General features: G+C 45.4%; 1 protein-coding gene across 4 annotated transcripts; it reads left to right on the forward strand.

Annotated features, from left to right (window-relative positions):
- The first annotated feature begins 32 nt into the window (after nucleotides 1-32).
- C2H9orf43 (chromosome 2 C9orf43 homolog) lies at nucleotides 33-18599 on the forward strand. 4 transcript variants are annotated; one of them, XM_069747734.1, is made up of 13 exons: nucleotides 33-79; nucleotides 748-914; nucleotides 994-1123; nucleotides 1700-1799; nucleotides 2016-2116; nucleotides 2238-2325; nucleotides 3594-3700; nucleotides 3813-4020; nucleotides 4116-4239; nucleotides 6446-6580; nucleotides 7715-7824; nucleotides 8675-8789; nucleotides 17470-18599. In XM_069747734.1, the coding sequence occupies exons 2-13, from the start codon at nucleotides 776-778 to the stop codon at nucleotides 17631-17633; spliced, it is 1521 nt and encodes a 506-aa protein (XP_069603835.1). In that variant the 5' UTR covers nucleotides 33-79; nucleotides 748-775; the 3' UTR covers nucleotides 17634-18599. The 4 variants fall into 4 exon arrangements, with proteins under 4 accessions (XP_069603835.1, XP_069603838.1, XP_069603837.1 ...); XM_069747737.1 differs by having other exon boundaries at nucleotides 57-79; nucleotides 3825-4020; nucleotides 4119-4239; XM_069747736.1 differs by lacking the exon at nucleotides 33-79 and having other exon boundaries at nucleotides 753-914; nucleotides 3825-4020.
- The last annotated feature ends 2757 nt before the right edge of the window (nucleotides 18600-21356 follow it).

Consider the following 21356-nt stretch of genomic DNA (forward strand, 5'->3'; position numbering starts at 1 on the left):
CAGCCAATGGGCATCAATGAGGCGGAGTTTACAGAGAAGGCGTGGTGGCGTTGTCTGTTGCCATGGTGCCCTGGGCCCGGTAAGTTGTTAATGATTATGGAGATTTTGGTGGGGTCCTCAGTAGTGTTTGAGGGGATATCATCTGTCCAGAGCTTGCTGGGGTTTGTAGTCCTAATGACAGACATTAAATCGCATGTGTTCTGTGTCAATAAAGCTTTGCAACTGATTTCAGATTAGAGACACTATGTGTTACTCAAAGTAACTAATCAGCGTTCAGCTTTTGTATGTTAAACTGCTTTGGCAAAATGAAAGCTGCTTTCTGATTGGTTGCCGCTGTAGACAACAGGCAGAATTTTTTTTTACCACACTCTGCCCTTCTCTACATGGCACAGGCGAATCTGCTGGTGCGGTGCGGTGCAGGCTCAGGTCCTGGAGCTGTGCAGATGATGGCGCTGTACGGGCTCAGCTCCTGGCGCTGTGCAGATGATGGCACTGTACGGGCTCAGGTCCTGGCGCTGTGCAGATGATGGCGCTGTACGGGCTCAGGTCCTGGCGCTGTGCAGATGAGGGCGCTGTGCAGGCTCAGCTCCTGGCGCTGTGCAGATGAGGGCGCTGTGCGGGCTCAGCTCCTGGTGCTGTGCAGATGATGGCGCTGTGCAGTCTCAGGTCCTGGCGCTGTGCAGATGATGGCGCTGTACGGGCTCCGCTCCTGGCGCTGTGCAGATGATGGCGCTGTGTGTGTTTCAGGCCTGAGGCGATATAATGAGCGCTGCACATGGAGCTGGATGAGACTGTGTGTCACAGAGCGGTGTGTCAGCACCCGCAGTGCTGGGTGACCCTGCGCAGGATAGAACAGGGCCATCCACGCCTCCGGCCGCCCCCGCCTGTCTCCAGACATCACCCCCGAGATGGCGGTACAGTATATACTGACACCCTGGAGTTACAGTCTCTTTATCTGTCTGTGGTCATTCCTTCCTAATGTTTATACCGCAGGTGGGCTCCCCACCCTCAGTGTGACCACCCTGCCGAGCGACCGGATCCTGCCAGATGGGGGAGTGATGGAGGAGTACAGTGGAGGTGCCCCTGCTACGCTGACCATGCATGCCAGCACCGCCTCCTGCAGGTGAGTCCAGGAACAGCACTCATCCATCCATACGTGCCCCCCAAATCCACCTCTGGGGGCTTTAATGTCCTCCATCCATAGACATTAATATGGAGTCGCCCCTCCGCAGATATAACAGCACCCGCTCTTCTAGGAAGGATTTCTACAAGATTTTGGAGGTGTCTGTGGGAATTTTTGCCCCTTCATCCAGAAAAGCATTAGTGAGGTCAGACCCTGATGTTGGGGGGAGGTCGGGGTCACAATCTCCATTGTATGTGTTGGATGGAGTTGAGGTCTGGTCATGTTATTCCGCCAAACTCCCCCTCCATATCTGTATGGAGCGTGTGCACTGGGCACAGTCATGGGGAACAGTAAAGGGCCATCAGAAGCCAGAGAAGTGCGATCCCTCACTGCACAGAGCACATTTCCTCCAGACGCTCGATATTGTGCTTGGTGATGTACGGCTGCTCAGCCATGAAGCTCCTGGGGAGGACCTTGGGGAATTTGGTGATTATGACGTGCGGCCCAGGACTGTTCTCCACATAATATATGTATCACTTTATGTTTTCCATCTGTGTTCTCCATTTGTGTTCTCAGTATGGAGAAAATCTTCTTCCCGGGTATAAACTCCTTCAAGGAAATCATAGCACCTCCTCGGGGGTCTGGATCCTCCCTCTCCTTTCGGAAGCTACAAAAGGTAAAAAGATGGCGGCACTTGTGCTTCTCACCATCCCCACGCTGTGACTTTCCCTCTGGTAGTTGTTCAGGATCTAGGTAGTGATTACTACTGCAACCTACAACATGGGCAGCAGTATATTACGGCCAATTGACAGGTTCTTATTCTGGGGTTGCTGCTCTCCTGGAATGACTAGTAAATGGTGAACCCTACCAACAGTGTATTGTTTGTTTTGAGGTGGAGATCCTCCATCCCTCCTTCCAGGATACAAGGAGCAGAGATGTGACCATGGTGTGGGTGCCAAATCCCCAAAACAACCCCCTGAAAACACAAGACAGGTGGGTATGCAGTGCCCTGCTGTGGAGCGATATCGGAATTTACCGTAGTCACCCCCAGACCAACAGGATCTGAGCAGCACATAGGTAGATGGAAACAAATATTTGTCTATTTTCTTTTTAGAGAAAAACCTCTTAAAGTTTGGATCAAAGATTTGTCACTTTCTGACCAACTTGGAGGGATGAAAAGAGAAAAGGGAAATCCAGCACCGGTGAGTGACCATGTAATAAAACACTATACAATCCATACTCTTCAACAGAAAGCATCTGGCAAAAGAGAGAAAAGAGTGTACATAGGAGCAGTATTATAGTAGTTATATTCTTGTACATAGGAGCAGTATTATAGTAGTTATATTCTTGTACATAGGAGCAGTATTATAGTAGTTATATTCTAGTACATAGGGGCAGTATTATAGTAGTTATATTCTTGTGCATAGGGACAGTATTATAGTAGTTATATACTTATACATAGGGGACAGTATTATAGTAGATATATTCTTGTACATAGGAGCAGTATTACAGTAGTTATATTCTTGTACATTGGAGCAGTACTATAGTAGTTGTATTCTTGTACATTGGAGCAGTACTATAGTAGTTGTATTCTTGTACATAGGGGCAGTATTATAGTAGTTATATTCTTGTACATAGGAGCAGTATTATAGTAGTTATATTTTTGTACATAGGAGCAGTATTATAGTAGTTATATTCTTGTACATAGGAGCAGTATTATAGTAGTTATATTCTAGTACATAGGGGCAGTATTATAGTAGTTATATTCTTGTACCAAGGAGCAGTATTATAGTAGTTATATTCTTGTACATAGGAGCAGTATTATAGTAGTTATATTCTTGTACCAAGGAGCAGTATTGTAATAGTTATATTCTTGTACATATGAGCAGTATTATAGTAGTTATATTCTTGTACCAAGGAGCAGTATTGTAATAGTTATATTCTTGTACATATGAGCAGTATTATAGTAGTTATATTCTAGTACATAGGGAGCAGTATTATAGTAGTAATATTCTTGTACATAGGAGCAGTATTATAGTAGTTATATTCTAGTACATAGGGACAGTATTAGTAGTTATATTCTTGTACATAGGAGCAGTATTATAGTAGTTATATTCTTGTACATAGGGGACAGTAATATAGTAGTTATATTCTTGTACATAGGGAGCAGTATTATAGTAGTTGTATTCTTGTACATAGGGGCAGTATTATAGTAGTTATATTCTTGTACATAGGGGCAGTATTATAGTAGTTATATTCTTGTACATAGGGGGCAGTATTATAGTAGTTATATTCTTGTACATATGAGCAGTATTATAGTAGTTATATTCTTGTACATAGGAGCAGTATTATAGTAGTTATATTCTTGTACATAGGAGCAGTATTATAGTAGGTATATTCTTGTACATTGGGGACATTATTATCATAATAATAATCATCTTTATTTTAGCACTTATATTTCTTTTTTCAGACCATAAATAAAAAAAAGAAGAAGCCCCCTATTGGTGGTTGTCCTCTCAAACTCACACTGGTTGGATCTTCACCATTGCCTCATACAAAGAACTTAATGGCGGCACAGTAGGACTATTTAATTGCTTTCTTCTTTAATTGTGAAGTCCTTTCTCCTGTTGAAGGAACTGCCGATTCATTATTTGCTTGTCTTTTACCTTTCTACCTTAATATCTTACAGTTGCCTTTTCAGGGATGCACAAGAACAGACTGAGGAAGCTGTAAAGTGCCGGAGAAGACCACATCAGCATTGGCCGGACATGGACTCTCCACCTTCTCCATCGCTTACTGGGATGATAGTGGAGAATCGGCGGGTCGTCCTGCATGATGCCAGAGAGAAATGCCCAGTTATAACCCACACTGGCCCAGTGTACAGAATGGACCAGCAGGTGGGCTTTACATTAGAATAAATCTACCCTCGGTTTTGTAGTTGATCCTTTTCTCTCTGTTGTCAGCCATTTCACACTGATGTGAACTCTTTCAGCAGTCGGCAGCACTGAATAATATGAGTAACTTGGAGGTAGACTTAGACAGTATCAGGAACCAGTATTACCTATGGAAGAAGTATATTCACATTGGAGGTCCCAATCGCCGGATCAAACCTCCAGGTAAATTGGGATTTATTCACTAGTTTATTTATCTAATGGTCATCAATGGTACAATCAATGGTTATGTGATTGTAATATCTAATAAATGTGTGAGGAGTCAGACCCCAGTCACCATTTGGGGTGGAGCGCAAGCTTCTTGTTTACAGTCCCTCATTTATATTAATGGAAGATATGGAACGCTTCCTCACCTGCCGCTACACCCCCATCTATCACACATAATACAGGCATCCAAAACTTACTTCCTAAATACTACTGTCCTTAAACATGCTGCAATCCATCATCCACATGATCCTGCCATGTAGTGTCCAAATATTACTACCGTATTGTGCCTATGTAAGGCTGGTTTCACACTTGCGTTTCAAAACACATGCGTTTAAAAAAAAAAACGCATGGTGAAAAAACGCATGTAAACGCGTGCAAACGCTGCGTTTTTTTGACGCATGCGTTTTTGCATGTGGTAAAAAAATGCGGCGTTTTGACGCGTTTACATGCGTTTTTTCATGCGTTTGTGTTTTTTAAATGCATGCTGAGAAATGTGTGACACCTGCCAATCATCAAAATAAAGTAAAAAAACCCACTATAAACAGAAATAGTTAGGTTAGGGTTAGGGGTAGGGATCATAACCCTAACGGGATCCTAACCCCACCCCTAACCCTAAGCCTAAAGGGATCCTAACCCTAACCCTAAAGGGATTAGGGTTAGGGTCCCTTTAGGGTTAGGGGTAGGGTTAGGGTTAGGATCCCTTCAGGGGTAGGGTTAGGGATAGGGTTAGGATCCCTTTGGGGTTAGGATCCCTTTAGGGTTAGGGTTAGATTTAGGATCCCTTTATCACCTTTATGGTGGGGAGTGGCATATCAGTGTGTTTTCTGTTTTTTTTTAATAAAAATGCATGCGTTTTTAACGCAAACAAACGCATGTGCTTAAAAACGCATGTGTTTACATAGACATCAATAGGTTTTTTTGCCGCAAAAAAACACATGCGTTTTTTTTGCGGCAAAAAAAACGCCGCAAAAAATACTACATGTTGCATTTCTGCAACACAACGCATGCAGAGAAAAAACGCATGCGTTGCAAAAAGGCGTCAAAACGCATGCAAAAACGCATGCGTTTTTAATGTTAAATATAGGGGGGGGGGGAAACACATGCGTTTTTTTGTGTTTTTTACCGCAAAAACGCAAATGTGAAACCAGCCTAAGACTCCTTCAAGTGCTTATTCAATACTTTTATTTAATGTCCATATAATAATGCAATGCTGCACTTACATAATACTGCCATCCAATATCCATATAAAGCAGTCATCCAAAATTCATTTAATACTGCCATCCAGTACCAACAAAATACTGTCTAACAACTTGCTTCAATTTAGCACCCACCTATTACTCCCATAAGATGCCTACTTAAGATGCCATATTGTGCTTACATAATAGATCCATACTTTGCTCATAGTTCTGCCATCTAATATACAAGGTACATTCACCCAGAACTCACATAATACTGCCATACTGTGCTTACATATTACTTTCTTACAGCTTGCTTCAATCCAGCACGCACATATTACCGCCTTAGGGTGCCAATGTAACTCTGCTATTATTGCTTAGTGATTCAATATTAAAGGGGGTGTTTACTACTTGGACAGCCCCTCCTCATCTTCATCTGTGCCCCTGTTAATGGAATCACCTATACGCCCCCTCCTGTGCTGGCGCCGTTCCAGCGGAGTTTCCCTTTGCGGTCCCGGGACTCCTGTGCGGTTGTTATGACACATGGGCCCCGCACCCAATCAGCGCTGGCGTCACTGTCCCCACCTTCGGACGGGAGGAACATCAGCGGGAAGTCCGGGCTGCGGCTGATCTCTCACTTCCTCTTGATGTTCAATTTGCCTGAAGGAGGAGACAGTGACGCCGCCGCTGATTGGGCGCAGGGCTGATGTGACATAACAACCGCACGAGAGGCCCGGGCCCGTGAGTGCCGACACTGCTGGAACCGCACCGGCATGGGAGGTATAGTGAGTATAGGTGTTTTTATTTTAACAGGAGCAAACATGAGGAATGAGAAGGGGTTGCTCAAGTAGTGGACACCCCCTTTAATGATCTCATAGATACAAATGTTGTGAGAGAAGATAGTTTGTATAGCACCCCATGTGCTGTGATACTTTAGTTTCTTGCGGAGAACAGATACTTATTATTTATGCACTTTTTTTTATTTTCAGATCACAGAACGAGCAAAACAAGAAGATCGTATAAGTCAGTGGCCCCTGATCACCTCGACCACATAGGACTGTTCCCTTATGACCACAGATCTGCCCTCAGTTACTACAAGTCTCAAGCCTTAGTGACCCCCACAGGTGCTTACATAACATTGCCACCCAGTGCCTACATATAACTGTGATCCACTGCTATCCAGTGCCCACAAACAGTTAGGCTACGTTCACACTAGCGTTATGCTAGTTTGCGTCGGGTTTGCGTCGGGCGACGCAGCGGCGACGCATGCGTCATGCGCCCCTATATTTAACATGGGGGACGCACGCGTTTTTGTTTGTTGCGTTGTGCGACGCATGCGTCTTTTTTGCCGCAAGCGTTGGACCAAGAAAACGCAACACGTTGCATTTTTCTTGCGTCCAAATTTCGGCAAAAAACGACGCATGCGTCGCAAAACGCAGCGTTCTTGCGTGCGTTTTGGTGCGTTTTTATTTGTGTTGCTTCGCCGACGCAGCGGCGCACAACGCAAATGTGAACGTAGCTTAAGACTACCATCTAATCACCATATACCACTGCTATCCAGTGCCCACAAACAGTAAGACTACCATCTAATCACCATATACCACTGCTATCCAGTGCCCACAAACAGTAAGACTACCATCTAATCACCATAAACCACTGCTATCCAGTGCCCACAAACAGTAAGACTACCATCTAATCACCATATACCACTGCTATCCAGTGCCCACAAACAGTAAGACTACCATCTAATCACCATAAACCACTGCTATCCAGTGCCCACAAACAGTAAGACTACCATCTAATCACCATATACCACTGCTATCCAGTGCCCACAAACAGTAAGACTACCATCTAATCACCATAAACCACTGCTATCCAGTGCCCACAAACAGTAAGACTACCATCTAATCACCATAAACCACTGCTATCCAGTGCCCACAAACAGTAAGACTACCATCTAATCACCATAAACCACTGCTAGCCAGTGCCCACAAACAGTAAGACTACCATCTAATCACCATATACCACTGCCATCCAGTGCCCACATAACACACTACCATTCAGTGCCATCTAGGCTAACACAATACTTCCATCCAGTGGCCTCATAATACCGCAATTCGGTGTCTGAATAATACCACTATACAGTGGTCACATGACACTGCCATACAAATGGCCTTCACCATGACCACACTGAGTGGTTGCCGTGTACTCCATGTATGGGTCGGACGTTGCATTAATTTCTGTTATGTGCTCCGCAGGGTCTTTGGTTTGCGATACAACAAGGTCACGAGAGTCCGAGAGCAGAAATTCTCCTTCTCTAGCTGGACTTTCACAGAGGTCCTGGACAGATGAAGAATCTTCTAAAGCCGTGAGTGGCCGGACATGATGATGTAGGATATAGACATTAGGCATTTGGCAGGAAATTCAGGAAATTTACTTTGCATCTGCTGATTATCTGATGTTCATGGCTTCTCTAAATGGTGGAGAATCGTTGAAGAGCTTTCAGATTCTTCTGAATTTGTCATTGACCTTGTAAGGCTATGTGCACACGTTCAGGTTTTTTCGCGGTAAAAACGCTATAAAAACTCATTAAAAACGCATACATTATGCATTCTATCATTTAGAATGCATTCTGCATGTTATGTGCACATGGATGCGTTTTTTTCCGCGAAAAAAACGCATCGCGGTAAAAAAATGAGCATGTTCATTATTTTTGCGGATTTTCTGTGTTTTTCCCGCAATTCTATGCATTTGGGAAAAAACACACCAAAAACGCGTCAAAATCGCGGTAAAAACGCATGCGGATTTCTGGCAGAAATGTCCGGTTTTTGTCAGGAAAATTTCTGCAAGAAATCCTGACGTGTGCACATACCCTTAGGGTATCTTTCCACGTTCAGGAAACGCTGCGTTTTTTACGCTGCGTTGAGCCGCAGCGTCAAAAACGCAGCGTCCAGATGTTACAGCATAGTGAAGGGGATTTCATGAAATCCCGTCTCCACTATGCATTAAAAGACGCATGCGGCATACCCGCGAAAACGCACATGCGGCGTGTCTTTTAAGAACGCAGCATGTCCTTACAGTGCAGAAACAACGCAAGGACAGCGCAGGTGACCTGCCAGTGACCTCTGGTGCAGATTTGGTCAGGATTTTACCTGCATAAAATCCTGACCAAATCCTGATGCAATCCTGAACGTGGACACATACCCTTATTCTTTTAGCCAGCAGATATGAATGCCAGAAAGCGAGCCCAAAAGGAAATCCCAGGGGAGAGAAGGGAAGAGACGCAGTCAGCAGAGCCGCCACAGGCCATGCGTATGGCTCCAGAACGTCCAGGTCAGTCAACATTTACTGTGGTAAAATGACACCCATAATGCCGGAATCACACTAAACGAATAAAAATCAGTCCGATTCTCACTGCCGAGAGTCACCCCAGTGTCGTACAAGTGTCATGCATTTTTTATGCGAGTATAATCCGATTTTTCACAGCTAGCGTCCGATTTACATCCGAATGCAGTGGAATTGCTATCCAATTGCAACATGAGGTTTTACATAGAGTAATTCTCTGTCATTTACACATCATTTTCAAAGGAAATATTCTTCAAAACACACAGATGGAAGTAAAAAAACGGCAATTCAGCAGCCGTGCAGTGTAAAAGCACAGTAGGACCCAACAGAAAAGAGATGGATTACATACAGTACATACACATAGAATAGGTAGATATATAGATGTCAATGACAAATACAATTAGTACAGTGTGTGTGTGTATGTGTGTGTGTGTGTGTGTGTGCAGCTTACTGTTCATGTATTTAATTATTAAAAGATTATTTTCCTGAAAAAAAATGGCGTGGGCTCTCTCATAATTTTCTTAACCAGCAGAGGGAAAGCCGATGGCTGGGGGACAATGTTTATAGCCTGGGAAGGGGGTAATACCCCTGGAGCTTTCCAGGCTATTAATATCAGCTCAAAACTGTATACTTACCCTTTACTGGCTATTATTATGGGGAACCCCCCAAAAATATGACAACTGGTCTAGTTCTGCTACATCTAGATGACAGGCTGCATGATTGCATGATGTAACCATACAGTTTGACATCTAGCAGAGACACTGAGCAGCATCTGATACCGTTAGAAATTTTTCCACGGCACTTGCAATGACGTCAGATAGGTGAAGTGGGTTCATTGGCCGTGAACTCCCAGGACCTTTGTGACGACACCACGAGCATGAGAACTTTCTCACGCTCGTGGTGGCATAAGACAGGTTGTAGGAGTTCGCTGCGAGACAGTGAGCAACAGTAGCAGACGCAGCTCAGGGTCTCTGCTGTATGACAGGCTTTTTTTTTTTTTTTTTTATTTAAATAGATTTTTATTAACAATATAAAGAAGAACATCAGAATGCAATTTACATTGCAATATATCACATACACATTTTCTTATTTAATAAACCCCAACATTACCCCAACTACCCCTCTCCCCCCTAAGACAGCTCAATCCCAATCTTCACCCCACTGAGGCCTTCTCTGCCTCGTGCAATTTATCCTTATCCAGGTCTTAAGAAACTCGACGTCTATACTCCTCAATCCAATTCAAGCCAAGGAGACCACATCTTATTAAACATTTCTATTTTCCCCCTTTTTTTGTACACCTCCTTTTCCAATTTTAGACCATGTTGAACATATTGGAGAAATTCCCTTCTCGCAGGTGGTTCCGCATTTATCCAATTTCGTGCTATTACTTTCCTGGCCATGTAGAGTAACCTAGCGATTGCAATCTTCCAAGTATTGTCAACTCCAATTTCTTCCACATATCCCAGCACGCATACTATCGGATCTCTAAGAACTCTACACTTATACGCTACTTCAACCCGGCTCAAAACCACCACCCAAAAAGCAGCCAGCCTAGGACACGTCCACATCATGTGATATATTCCTGCATTCTCACTCGCACACCTCGGGCACTCAGAATTGGCACGCAATCCCGCTTTGTATAGCACTTCCGGAGATTTATATACTCTATGGTTCACTCAAGGATAGTCGCGGAACCCACTCCATCACCGATTCCCAGGTTTCATTCTCCATCGGCCCCACGTCCCTCTCCCACTTAGCTCTCGCCTTTATAGGGAAATCTAGCAAAAACGTGTGCATAAGGTCCTTATACAGAGTGGAAATAACTCCCCTTGTAGTCCCGTCACCACACACATACTCCAACACTATATCATCTTGAACACTGATATCAACCTTTTTATTCTGAGCTCTAAAGGCATGTCTCATCTGCGCATACTGATATTCCCCTGTGGATCGCAGACCAAATTCTACCTGCAATTGGGAAAAGGACTTCAATGCCTGCTGCTGGATTATCTGGTGAACAAAGCAAATTCCCTTATTCTGCCATTCCATCAGTCCCCCCAAGGCCTCAAATTCCTTTAAATTGTTGTTAGACCATATCGGTGTGAATCTAGTCAACCCTGTAACCCCGCGAATCTGCCTTAGTATATTCCATAATTTGCGAATCAGGAACAGTGTTGGGTATACTCTCCCCAAAGCGCCCAAGGAGCCATCCTCCAAACACCTGACCACCGGTCGTCGGTCCGTCACCTCTTGCATTAGATGTTGTACTGCACTGGATGACGCCCCTCGCGCCCAGCCCTTCAAATGCTGGCTCTGGGCCGCAAGGAAGTATATTTCCGGGTTGGGCAAAGCCAATCCACCATCTTCCTTGGGTCGCTGAAGCGTCTCCAGGCTAATACGTGGATAGTGTCTTCCCCATATCAAACCTCTAAAGAGGGCATTAATCTGCCTGAACTTCCCCCGAGGGATCCAAATTGATGCGTTATGTAGAACATATAGAATTTTTGGCATCAGGACCATTTTAATAAGGTTTACCCTACCGACGACCGATAGATGTAGTTTATTCCAGGCATCTACCTTCGCCTTGAGTACCCCCATAACAGGAGTCAAATTCCTTTGCAGGAACTCCTCAATTGGCACCGAAATCCATATTCCAAGGTATTTAAATTGGGAAACCACCTTCAGCCTCTCATCCCCAACATCCTCACTCACATTCTCTCCTACGTCATCCACCCTAAAAAGAACCGACTTATCCCAATTAATTGTTAGTCCCGACACAGTACCAAATCTCTCAACAATTTCAATGGCCCCTCTTAGTGAATCGTCTGGATCCGCCAGGAACAGCAAAACATCATCCGCGTATAACGCTATTTTTTCCTCTACTTTCCCATATCTAAACCCAGGGACCCTATCAGACTGCCGAATCTTAGCAGCAAGAGGTTCTACAGCCAACGCGAACAGGAGGGGTGAGAGCGGGCATCCCTGCCTAGTACCCCTAGCCAGCTCTATAGGTCGAGACAGCTCCCCGTTTACTCTAATTCTAGCCGACGGTAATGAATACAACAGCTGTATCCAGGCCACAAACTGCGGACCAATACCCATACATTCCAACACCTGCCAAAGATATCCCCACTCAACACTGTCAAACGCCTTATGCGCATCTAGCGATGCAATCACTCTTCGACCACAGTTATCAGACTCTACCTGCAAATTTACATATAACCTCCGCAAATTGATCGCCGTTGATCTATCAGGCATAAAGCCAGATTGGTCCGAGTGCACCAGACTCGCAATAACACTAGAGAGGCGGAGAGCCAACACTTTGGCCAGAAGCTTGACATCAATAGTTAGTAAAGAAATTGGGCAGTATGACTCCGGTTTCCCCAAGTCCTTATCCTCCTTTGGAATAACCACTATTATGGCCTCTCTCATAGAGGCTGGCAAGCACCCACAGGACCTAGCTTCCTCCAGTACCATTTTTAATCTAGGAATCAACACTTCTGCCAAACCTTTATAGATCTCAGCGGGAAGCCCATCAACCCCAGGCGCCTTCCCATTAGTCATAGACATCAATGCCCGACTCAATTCCTCCTCAGTGATAGGGGCCTCAAGGCTCTCCCTATCTGCCTCATTCAGTCTCGGCAGATCCAGACCCTCCAAGAAGGTCAATGTATCCTCGACCGATTCACCCAACCGGGAGGAATACTAATCTGCATAGAAGTCCACGAAGGCCCTCAAGATTTCAGGCGTTTCCGTTATTCTACCTCCACTTGCAGATTCTAAAGAGTGTATATATGAAGACCCTCTCTGAGCAGCAGCCACTACCGACAGCATATGTCCCACTGTTTCTCTCTCCTGATAAAACAATACCCTTTGGAAATCCCGTTTCCTCTCAGCTTTGCCTAACAGAATTTTTTCCAAATGATTTTGTGCGTTTTTCATCCTTCTCTCTGCCTCAGGGGTTCCCAGTGTGACCATCCCGTCTTCTGCTTCCTTTAACTCCTCAATTGCCGCTTTTTCTGCCTCCCTCGTCCTCCGCTTACACCCACTAATGTCCCTAAACAGTAGTCCCCTCAGATACGCCTTCATTGCATCCCAGATTGTAAGAGCATCAGTGCTTCCATCATTTAAGAGAAAGAATTCCGCCACCTCCCGTCCCATACTTTCCAACTCAATACTCTGTAACCAATTGGGATGAATCTTCCATTCTCTCCCACTTGTCGAACGTGCCCCCTCCAATCTAACCTCTACTTCAATTGGACTATGGTCTGACAGGGCCCTTGGCAGATATCTCACCTCCCCAACCAACGTGTCCAAGATCCTGTTACCCAGAGCCATATCAATCCTAGAGAGCGTGGCATGCGCTGGTGAATAACATGAGTACCCTCTCTCTCCAATATGTCTGACCCTCCAAAGATCAATCATACCTATCTCCTGTATATAGGTGCCAAATGTTGTTATGTGTCCCTCCGACCTATTCTGAGTATTTTTATTTTTGTCCCAATATTCATCACAGATGTTGTTAAGATCCCCGATAATTATTAACGGTGTCGGTCCCCATCTTTCCACTCGCTTCATTACTTCTCTAATTTTCCTGCTAGAATAGGGGGGCGGAATATACATCGCTGCAACACACAACATCACTCCATACAATATACACTGTATTAGTACATACTGTCCCTCCACGTCCACATATACCTTCACCTCCTCATACTGAACTCCCGCTGGAACCAAGATTGAGACTCCTCTTGCATACGTGGAGAAGGTAGAATGATATCCCCTCTGGATCCATCGTCTATTCAAAACATCCACTTTTTCCCTTACCAAATGCGTCTCCAGCAAGCAAATCATTGAGGCCCGTTGGTCTCTTACATGTTGCAAACACGCGGCACGTCTGGATTTCTCCCCTAGGCCTCTCACATTCCAACACAAAATCTTAAAACGGGTCCCCATCACTTGGCTCATCTTCACTCAAAGTATCATCTTTTTTGAGCACGAGCTGTCTAACTTCCCTCCCCCCCCCCTCCCATCTCCCCCTCCCACCCTTCTCCCCTCACATCTAACCATTCCACCTCTTTTCAAGAGTGGGGCATCATCGCCCATAGCGAACACTCCGTTTGGCATTACCTTCCCAACCCTCCTCCCACCACTGTACATAACAGGATTTCAGACATTTTGAAAAATAACGTGTCTCAAAGTATTTTAACGTAGAATTATTTACACACGCAAGAAACCTGCATACACTTAAAATATGCCGCTTACCCTTCCTCCCTCCTTCCCAGGAGCCATTACACTCTGTATGACAGGCTTTATGGTCAAGCAGAGCTAGACTCGTCATGGAACAAATGGATTATCATCTTCTCTGCAGACAGGTGAGGAATATTGTTGTTTGTTATTTTAATTCTTTTGCAAGGGACAATGGCGTCACTGGAATGGGCGATGTCGTAATTATGGTTTAATTAGGATTTATTAAAGGAGTCTGTGTCATTCTTTCAATTAAATGACTTTATTCTGGGTGTGTGTGTGTGTTTTTATACAATATGACTATGGGGTTAATATGTGGTGTGTCTTATTGACGCCTCTCTTTTACTAACCTCAGGGCTTGATGTCACCTGACAATACAAAGGTGTCATCAACCCCTCCAACTATCACCCCACTTTCCACCTCATCAGGGCAAGTGAGAAAAGCGAGGCAAAGTGCCAGAATTAGCACATCTTATAGGTGCGCCTTTTTCTGGGCAGCTTAGAGCTAGGGGGGTAGTATCCATGGCCCCTTCCTAGGCTACTAATATTAGCCCGCAGCTGCCTGCCTAGCCTTTGCTGATTATGAATTATAGGGGGACCCTACATCATTTTTTGGGGGGTTCCCCATTTAATAGCCAGTAAAGGCTAAGTATACAGTTGCGAGCTGATATTAATAGCTTGGGAAGTTCCATGGGTGTTACCCCTTTCCCACGCTATAAACATTGTCCCTCATCCGTCGGATTTCCCTCTGCTGGTAAAGAAAATTACGCGGGAGCCCATGCCATTTTTTATTCCGGAAAAATAGTCTTGTAATAAATGTACAGTAAGCCCCCCTTCCTAGGCTACTAATATTAGCCCGCAGCTGCCTGCCTAGCCTTTGCTGATTATGAATTATAGGGGGACCCTACATCATTTTTTGGGGGGTTCCCCATTTAATAGCCAGTAAAGGCTAAGTATACAGTTGCGAGCTGATATTAATAGCTTGGGAAGTTCCATGGGTGTTACCCCTTTCCCACGCTATAAACATTGTCCCTCATCCGTCGGATTTCCCTCTGCTGGTAAAGAAAATTACGCGGGAGCCCATGCCATTTTTTATTCCGGAAAAATAGTCTTGTAATAAATGTACAGTAAGCCTCACACACACTAATAATTGTCACATATATATATATATATATATATATATATATATATATATATATATATATATATATATATATATATATATAGCATATCGGGCACACCCACTCATCATGGGTGCTCAAATAGGAATCTACCCCAAGATATGTAGTATAAGAAGTTTGGCACTCCTGATAATGATGCAAAAATAATTTATTTCATGTAGCAACAACTGTGTTGTAAAAAAATTGACGTTTCAGCCACAAACGGCCTTCTTCAGATCAGAGAGTGGCAAGGAGTGTGAATGGCTGGAGAAGCGCTTCTTTCCTATGCACCATGTGCCATTCTCCTGCGCTGTTTCTACATTCATTTGGCCTGCATGATCTAAGGCTGCCGTCACACTAGCAGTATCTGGTCAGTATTTTACATCAGTATTTTGAAGCCAAAACCAGGAGTGGATGATAAATGCAGAAGTGGTGCATATGATTCTATTATACTTTTCCTCTATTTGTTCCACTCCTGGTTTTGGCTTACAAATACTGATGTCAAATACTGACCAAATACTGATAGTGTGACGGCAGCCTAATGCTGTGTGACTCCAGCCATTCACACTCCTTGCCACTCTCTGTATTGAAGAAGGCAGTTTGTGACCGAAATGTCAATTTATTGCAACAGAGGTGTTGCTACATGGAATAAATTATTTTTGTATAATTATCTGGGGTGCCAAATTTCTTATACTATATATATGTCACTGACATCGTTATATCTATCTATTCCAACCGGTCATTCTGTGATTTTACTGTACGCAGCAGATGAGTTGCCAGCTTTTCAAAGGCCATCTGTGTGTAAAAATTGGACAGCACTGCTGTGCGTTTTTTTTCTCGCACCCATTGACTTGCATTGGCGAGTCTCGGACGATATGCGCGTACAATCGCAGCATGCTGCGATTTTACACACATGCCAAATACGTCTGAGAAAAAAATACGGTGATCTGAGCTGCCCCATAGAGTAACACTGGGCCGAGTGTTATGCGATGTTTTATCGCATAGCACTTGGACGTATTGTACGGTAGTGTGATTCCGGCCTAATACTGCAATACTGAGATCACATAATACTGCTATACATAGCTCACATAATGCTGCAATACAGTGCTCACGTAATACTGCAGCACAATGCGCATATAATTCAGCCATACTGAGATCACATAATACTGCCATACATTGCTCACAAGACAGCCATACAGTGCTTCCATAATACAGCCATACAGTGCTCACATAATAATGGAATACTGCCGTGCATAATACTGCCTTACAGTGCTCACATAATACTGCAGCACAATGCTCATATAATACAGCCATACTGAGATCACAATATACTGCCGTATATTGCTCACAAAAGACAGCCATACAGTGCTTCCATAATACAGCCATACAGTGCTCCCATAATAATGCCGTACATAATACTGACTTACAGTGCACACATAACACTGCAGCACACACAATGCTCATATAATACAGCAATACAGTGCTCACATAATACTGTAAGACAGATCACATAATATTGTCTTACAGTGCTTACATAATACTGCAGCACAATGCTCATATAATACTGCAATACTGAGATCACATAATACTGCGGTACATTGCTCACAAAAGACAGTCATACAGTACTCATATAGTACAGCCATACCGTGCTCACATAATACTGCAGCACAATGCTCATATAATACAGTCATACAGTGTTCGCATAATACTGCAGCACAATGCTCATATAATATTGTCACCTGCTTGGTACTTGGTTAACACTGCCATAAAGTTAGCTACTGTCCATATAATGCTAACATATAGTTCTCACACAATACTGCCATCCAATATCCACATAATACAGTCATTCAAAACCCACATAATACTGCAACTCAGTGCCCCCATAATACGGTCAACTAGAATATAAAGCAGCACAGTGCCTACATAATATGGCATACTGCAATCAAAATCTACATTTAATACTGCAATATGGTTCCTATAGAAACACCGCTGAGTGCTCATATAATACCGTCATACAGCGCCACATAACGCTGTCTTGCAGCATGCTGCAATCTGGCACCCACATAATACTGCCATACGGTGCCTTGGTTGGTCCAATCTCAGTTGTTCCTGACTGAGATGGAAGTATTAGCTGGAGGGGCCCCAGGAACAGCAGCGCTCGTCTCTCCCCAGGGCCCCACTATCTTTGATCCTGGCTGGGCTGCTGTGATTTCTCTCAATATACCCTGTGTCCATGGCACAATGTTTTTGTTTTTCTATACACAGATCAAGAAAAGAAAGACGTCCCTGGAGACGACGAATCCACAAGAGTCAAAACATCCCCTGACGCTGCCGAATCGACAGCCGAAAGCACTGATGTCCATGAAAATCCAGAGCAGAGAACGTCCTCCCCACAGCCCAATCCGCCTCCCCCCACCCCAATGTATTAAGAGGCTGCTGGAGCGCCTCAGGCTACGTTCACACTAGCGTTATGCTAGTGTGCGTCGGGTTAGCATCGGGCGACGCACGCGTCATGCGCCCCTATATTTAACATGGGGGACGCATGCGTTTTTGTTTGTTGCGTTGTGCGACGCATGCGTCTTTTTTGCCGCAAGCGTTGGACCAAGAAAACGCAACAAGTTGCATTTTTCTTGCGTCCGATTTTCGGCAAAAAACGACGCATGCGTCGCAAAACGCAGCGTTTTTGCGTGCGTTTTGCCGCGTTTTTGCGTGCGTTGTGCGTTGCGTCGCCGACGCAGCGGCGCACAACGCTAGTGTGAGCGTAGCCTCAGTACGCCATGTGATGGCTCAGGGTAATACCACCACACTCGAGCAACGCTGAACATAGTGCCGTCAGATGCAGCAGGTATTGCAGGTGTGCAGTCTCTATATCAGTGATCTCCAGCTGATGGAAAAACTACTACTCCCAGAATGCTAGGAGTTTTAGTTATGCACCAGCTAAAAAGCCGCAGCTGCAGATCATTGCTCCATGACTCACAAGGTTTATAGACATTTCTTATAATGAACACCAGGGGGCAGCACAGCATGAGATTACAGCATGTAGCAGCAAGAAGGGGCATGATACATTCAGAAAAGGCGGTCCGCCCATTATAACTTCCCCACTAACCCAGATCTGTCAGTAGTGCCAACATGTCTTTCAAATAGGCATACACCCTTAAAGGGGTTGTGCCACGTTAGCACTGATCCACAGGAAAATCGGTGACATGCTGATATGTGGGAAGGGGACCCCCACCGATCCTAAGAACTGGGGGCATTGCCATGCAATGGAGATAGCCGCCTGTCAATGATGACTAGAGGAAAGCTGGGTGGCATTATATGCCGGCATCCTACGCCACATTGGTCACATTAATCTTGTCAAGGACACCGGAAATAAATCCTGATTTTCCTGAACTGCACATCACCTTTCTGTAATTATTACACCCGCCTATTACCGCGGCTGCTGGCCGACCTGAGACATAAATCCCTTCATAATCACCCGCTGTGCCAACATGTCTGCCAGGGAGCGCTGACTGTAGAGGAAGCAATTTGCCTACGCACAAGCGACTTCCTTCAGGGGATTATAAGGCACCTGCCGCCACTCACAGCCCCTTCTTGTGGCCGTCCGTGTACTACTGTCAGGAGGCGTCCCCCCAGTCGTCAGACCCCCATCAGCGATACATCATACATTATCCTTTGTCATTTTACATTAAATAATATGAGTGATTCCACCAGCGCCGGTCAGTATGGACGACGCTCTTCTTGGTCCGGGACACCACGTGCTATCACATAGGTATATGCAATGCAATTCCCTCCCCCCCCCCCTCTGTCTGATAGCAACGTAACAGAGAGGGCTCTCCTCATCCTCACTGACCCCAGATCAGAACAACGGGACCCTGTACTGCACCTCATAGACCGCAACACAAGTATCACTGCTCCGCACCACGGGGTGCCAGTGTCCTACACCATGACTATCAGTGTCATTATCCTGTACTCCGAGCGTCAGTGTCATTATCGTGTACCCCGAGTGTCAGCGTCATTATCCTGTACCCGGAGTGTCAGTGTCATTATCCTGTACTCCGAGTGTCAGTGTCATTATCGTGTACCCCGAGTGTCAGTGTCATTATCCTGTACCCCGAGTGTCAGTGTCATTATCGTGTACCCCGAGTGTCAGCGTCATTATCCTGTACCCGGAGTGTCAGTGTCATTATCCTGTACTCCGAGTGTCAGTGTCATTATCCTGTACCCCGAGTGTCAGTGTCATTATCGTGTACCCCGAGTGTCAGCGTCATTATCCTGTACCTCGAGTGTCAGTGTCATTATCCTGTACCCCGAGTGTCAGTGTCATTATCCTGTACCCCGAGTGTCAGTGTCATTATCGTGTACCCCGAGTGTCAGCGTCATTATCCTGTACCTCGAGTGTCAGTGTCATTATCCTGTACTCCGAGTGTCAGTGTCATTATCGTGTACCCCGAGTGTCAGTGTCATTATCCTGTACCCCGAGTGTCAGTGTCATTATCGTGTACCCCGAGTGTCAGCGTCACTATCCTGTACTCCGAGTGTCAGCGTTATTATCCTGTACCCCGAGTGTCAGTGTCATTATCCTGTACCCCGACTATCAGTGTCATTATCCTGTACTCCGAGTGTCAGCGTTATTATCCTGTACCCCGAGTGTCAGTGTCGTTATCCTGTACTCCGAGTGTCAGCGTTATTATCCTGTACCCCGAGTGTCAGTGTCGTTATCCTGTACCCTGAGTGTCTGCGTCATTATCCTGTATTCCGAGTGTCAGCACCATTATCCTGTACCCCGAGTGTCAGTGTCATTATCCTGTATTCCGAGTGTCAGCGTCATTATCCTGTATTCCGAGCGTCAGCGTCATTATCCTGTACCCCGAGTGTCAGTGTCATTATCCTGTACCCCGAGTGTCGGTGTCATAATCCTGTACCCCGAGTGTCGGCGTCATAATCCTGTACCCCGAGTGTCAGTGTCATTATCCTGTACCCCGAGTGTCAGTGTCATTATCCTGTACCCCGAGTGTCAGTGTCATAATCCTGTACCCCGAGTGTCAGTGTCATTATCCTGTACCCCGAGTGTCAGTGTCATAATCCTGTACCTCGAGTGTCAGCGTCATTATCCTGTACCCCGAGTGTCAGTGTCATTATCCTGTACCCCGAGTGTCGGCGTCATAATCCTGTACCCCGAGTGTCAGTGTCATTATCCTGTACCCCGAGTGTCAGTGTCATTATCCTGTACCCCGAGTGTCAGTGTCATAATCCTGTACCCCGAGTGTCAGTGTCATTATCCTGTACCCCGAGTGTCAGTGTCATAATCCTGTACCTCGAGTGTCAGCGTCATTATCCTGTACCCCGAGTGTCAGTGTCATTATCCTGTACCCCGAGTGTCGGCGTCATAATCCTGTACCTCGAGTGTCAGCGTCATTATCCTGTACCCCGAGTGTCAGCGTCATTATCCTGTACCCCGAGTGTCAGTGTCATTATCCTGTACCCCGAGTGTCAGTGTCATTATCCTGTACCCCGAGTGTCAGTGACATTATCCTGTACCCCGAGTGTCAGTGATATTATCCTGTACCCCGAGTGTCAGTGTCATTATCCTGTACCCCGAGTGTCAGTGTCATTATCCTGTACCCCGAGTGTCAGTGTCATTATCCTGTACCCGAGTGTCATTGTGTCCCCTGCTAACTACTGTGTACGTGTTGATCAGCTGTACCCAGCAGTAACATGAATGTTGGGGGTGGTGGATGCGGAGTGCCCATTACTGTAGTGTAGGTGTGAAGAGCTCATGTAACGCTGGATGTTGGCAGCATATAAATTCAGCAGTGCCCGCCGTCACAGATTCCTTGCCGCTCTGCAGTGAGGTCCAGGAGGCCTGGGCTGGCAGCCAGCACTCGATACGCTGAGGTCACACTTGTCAGGCTGGCAGGGCTCGGCAGGGTGTGTCTTGCTGCAGCACCCATCAGGCTCCAGAGATATAATCTGGGTCAGCAGCAGTACTACCTAGTCCATTAACAGACCGCAGGCATCTCAGGTACCCAGACACATAAGATGAGCCACCCTCAGAGGATGGACCCCATCATGGCTGGGTGCTTTCTGTCTCTGTGCCCTATTGTCCTTCACACAATTTCCAGCAGGCGGCGCTTTTCACTCAAAGTGCTAAG

The sequence above is a fragment of the Ranitomeya imitator genome, chromosome 2, assembly GCF_032444005.1.
Source record: "Ranitomeya imitator isolate aRanImi1 chromosome 2, aRanImi1.pri, whole genome shotgun sequence".
NCBI lineage: Eukaryota > Metazoa > Chordata > Amphibia > Anura > Dendrobatidae > Ranitomeya > Ranitomeya imitator.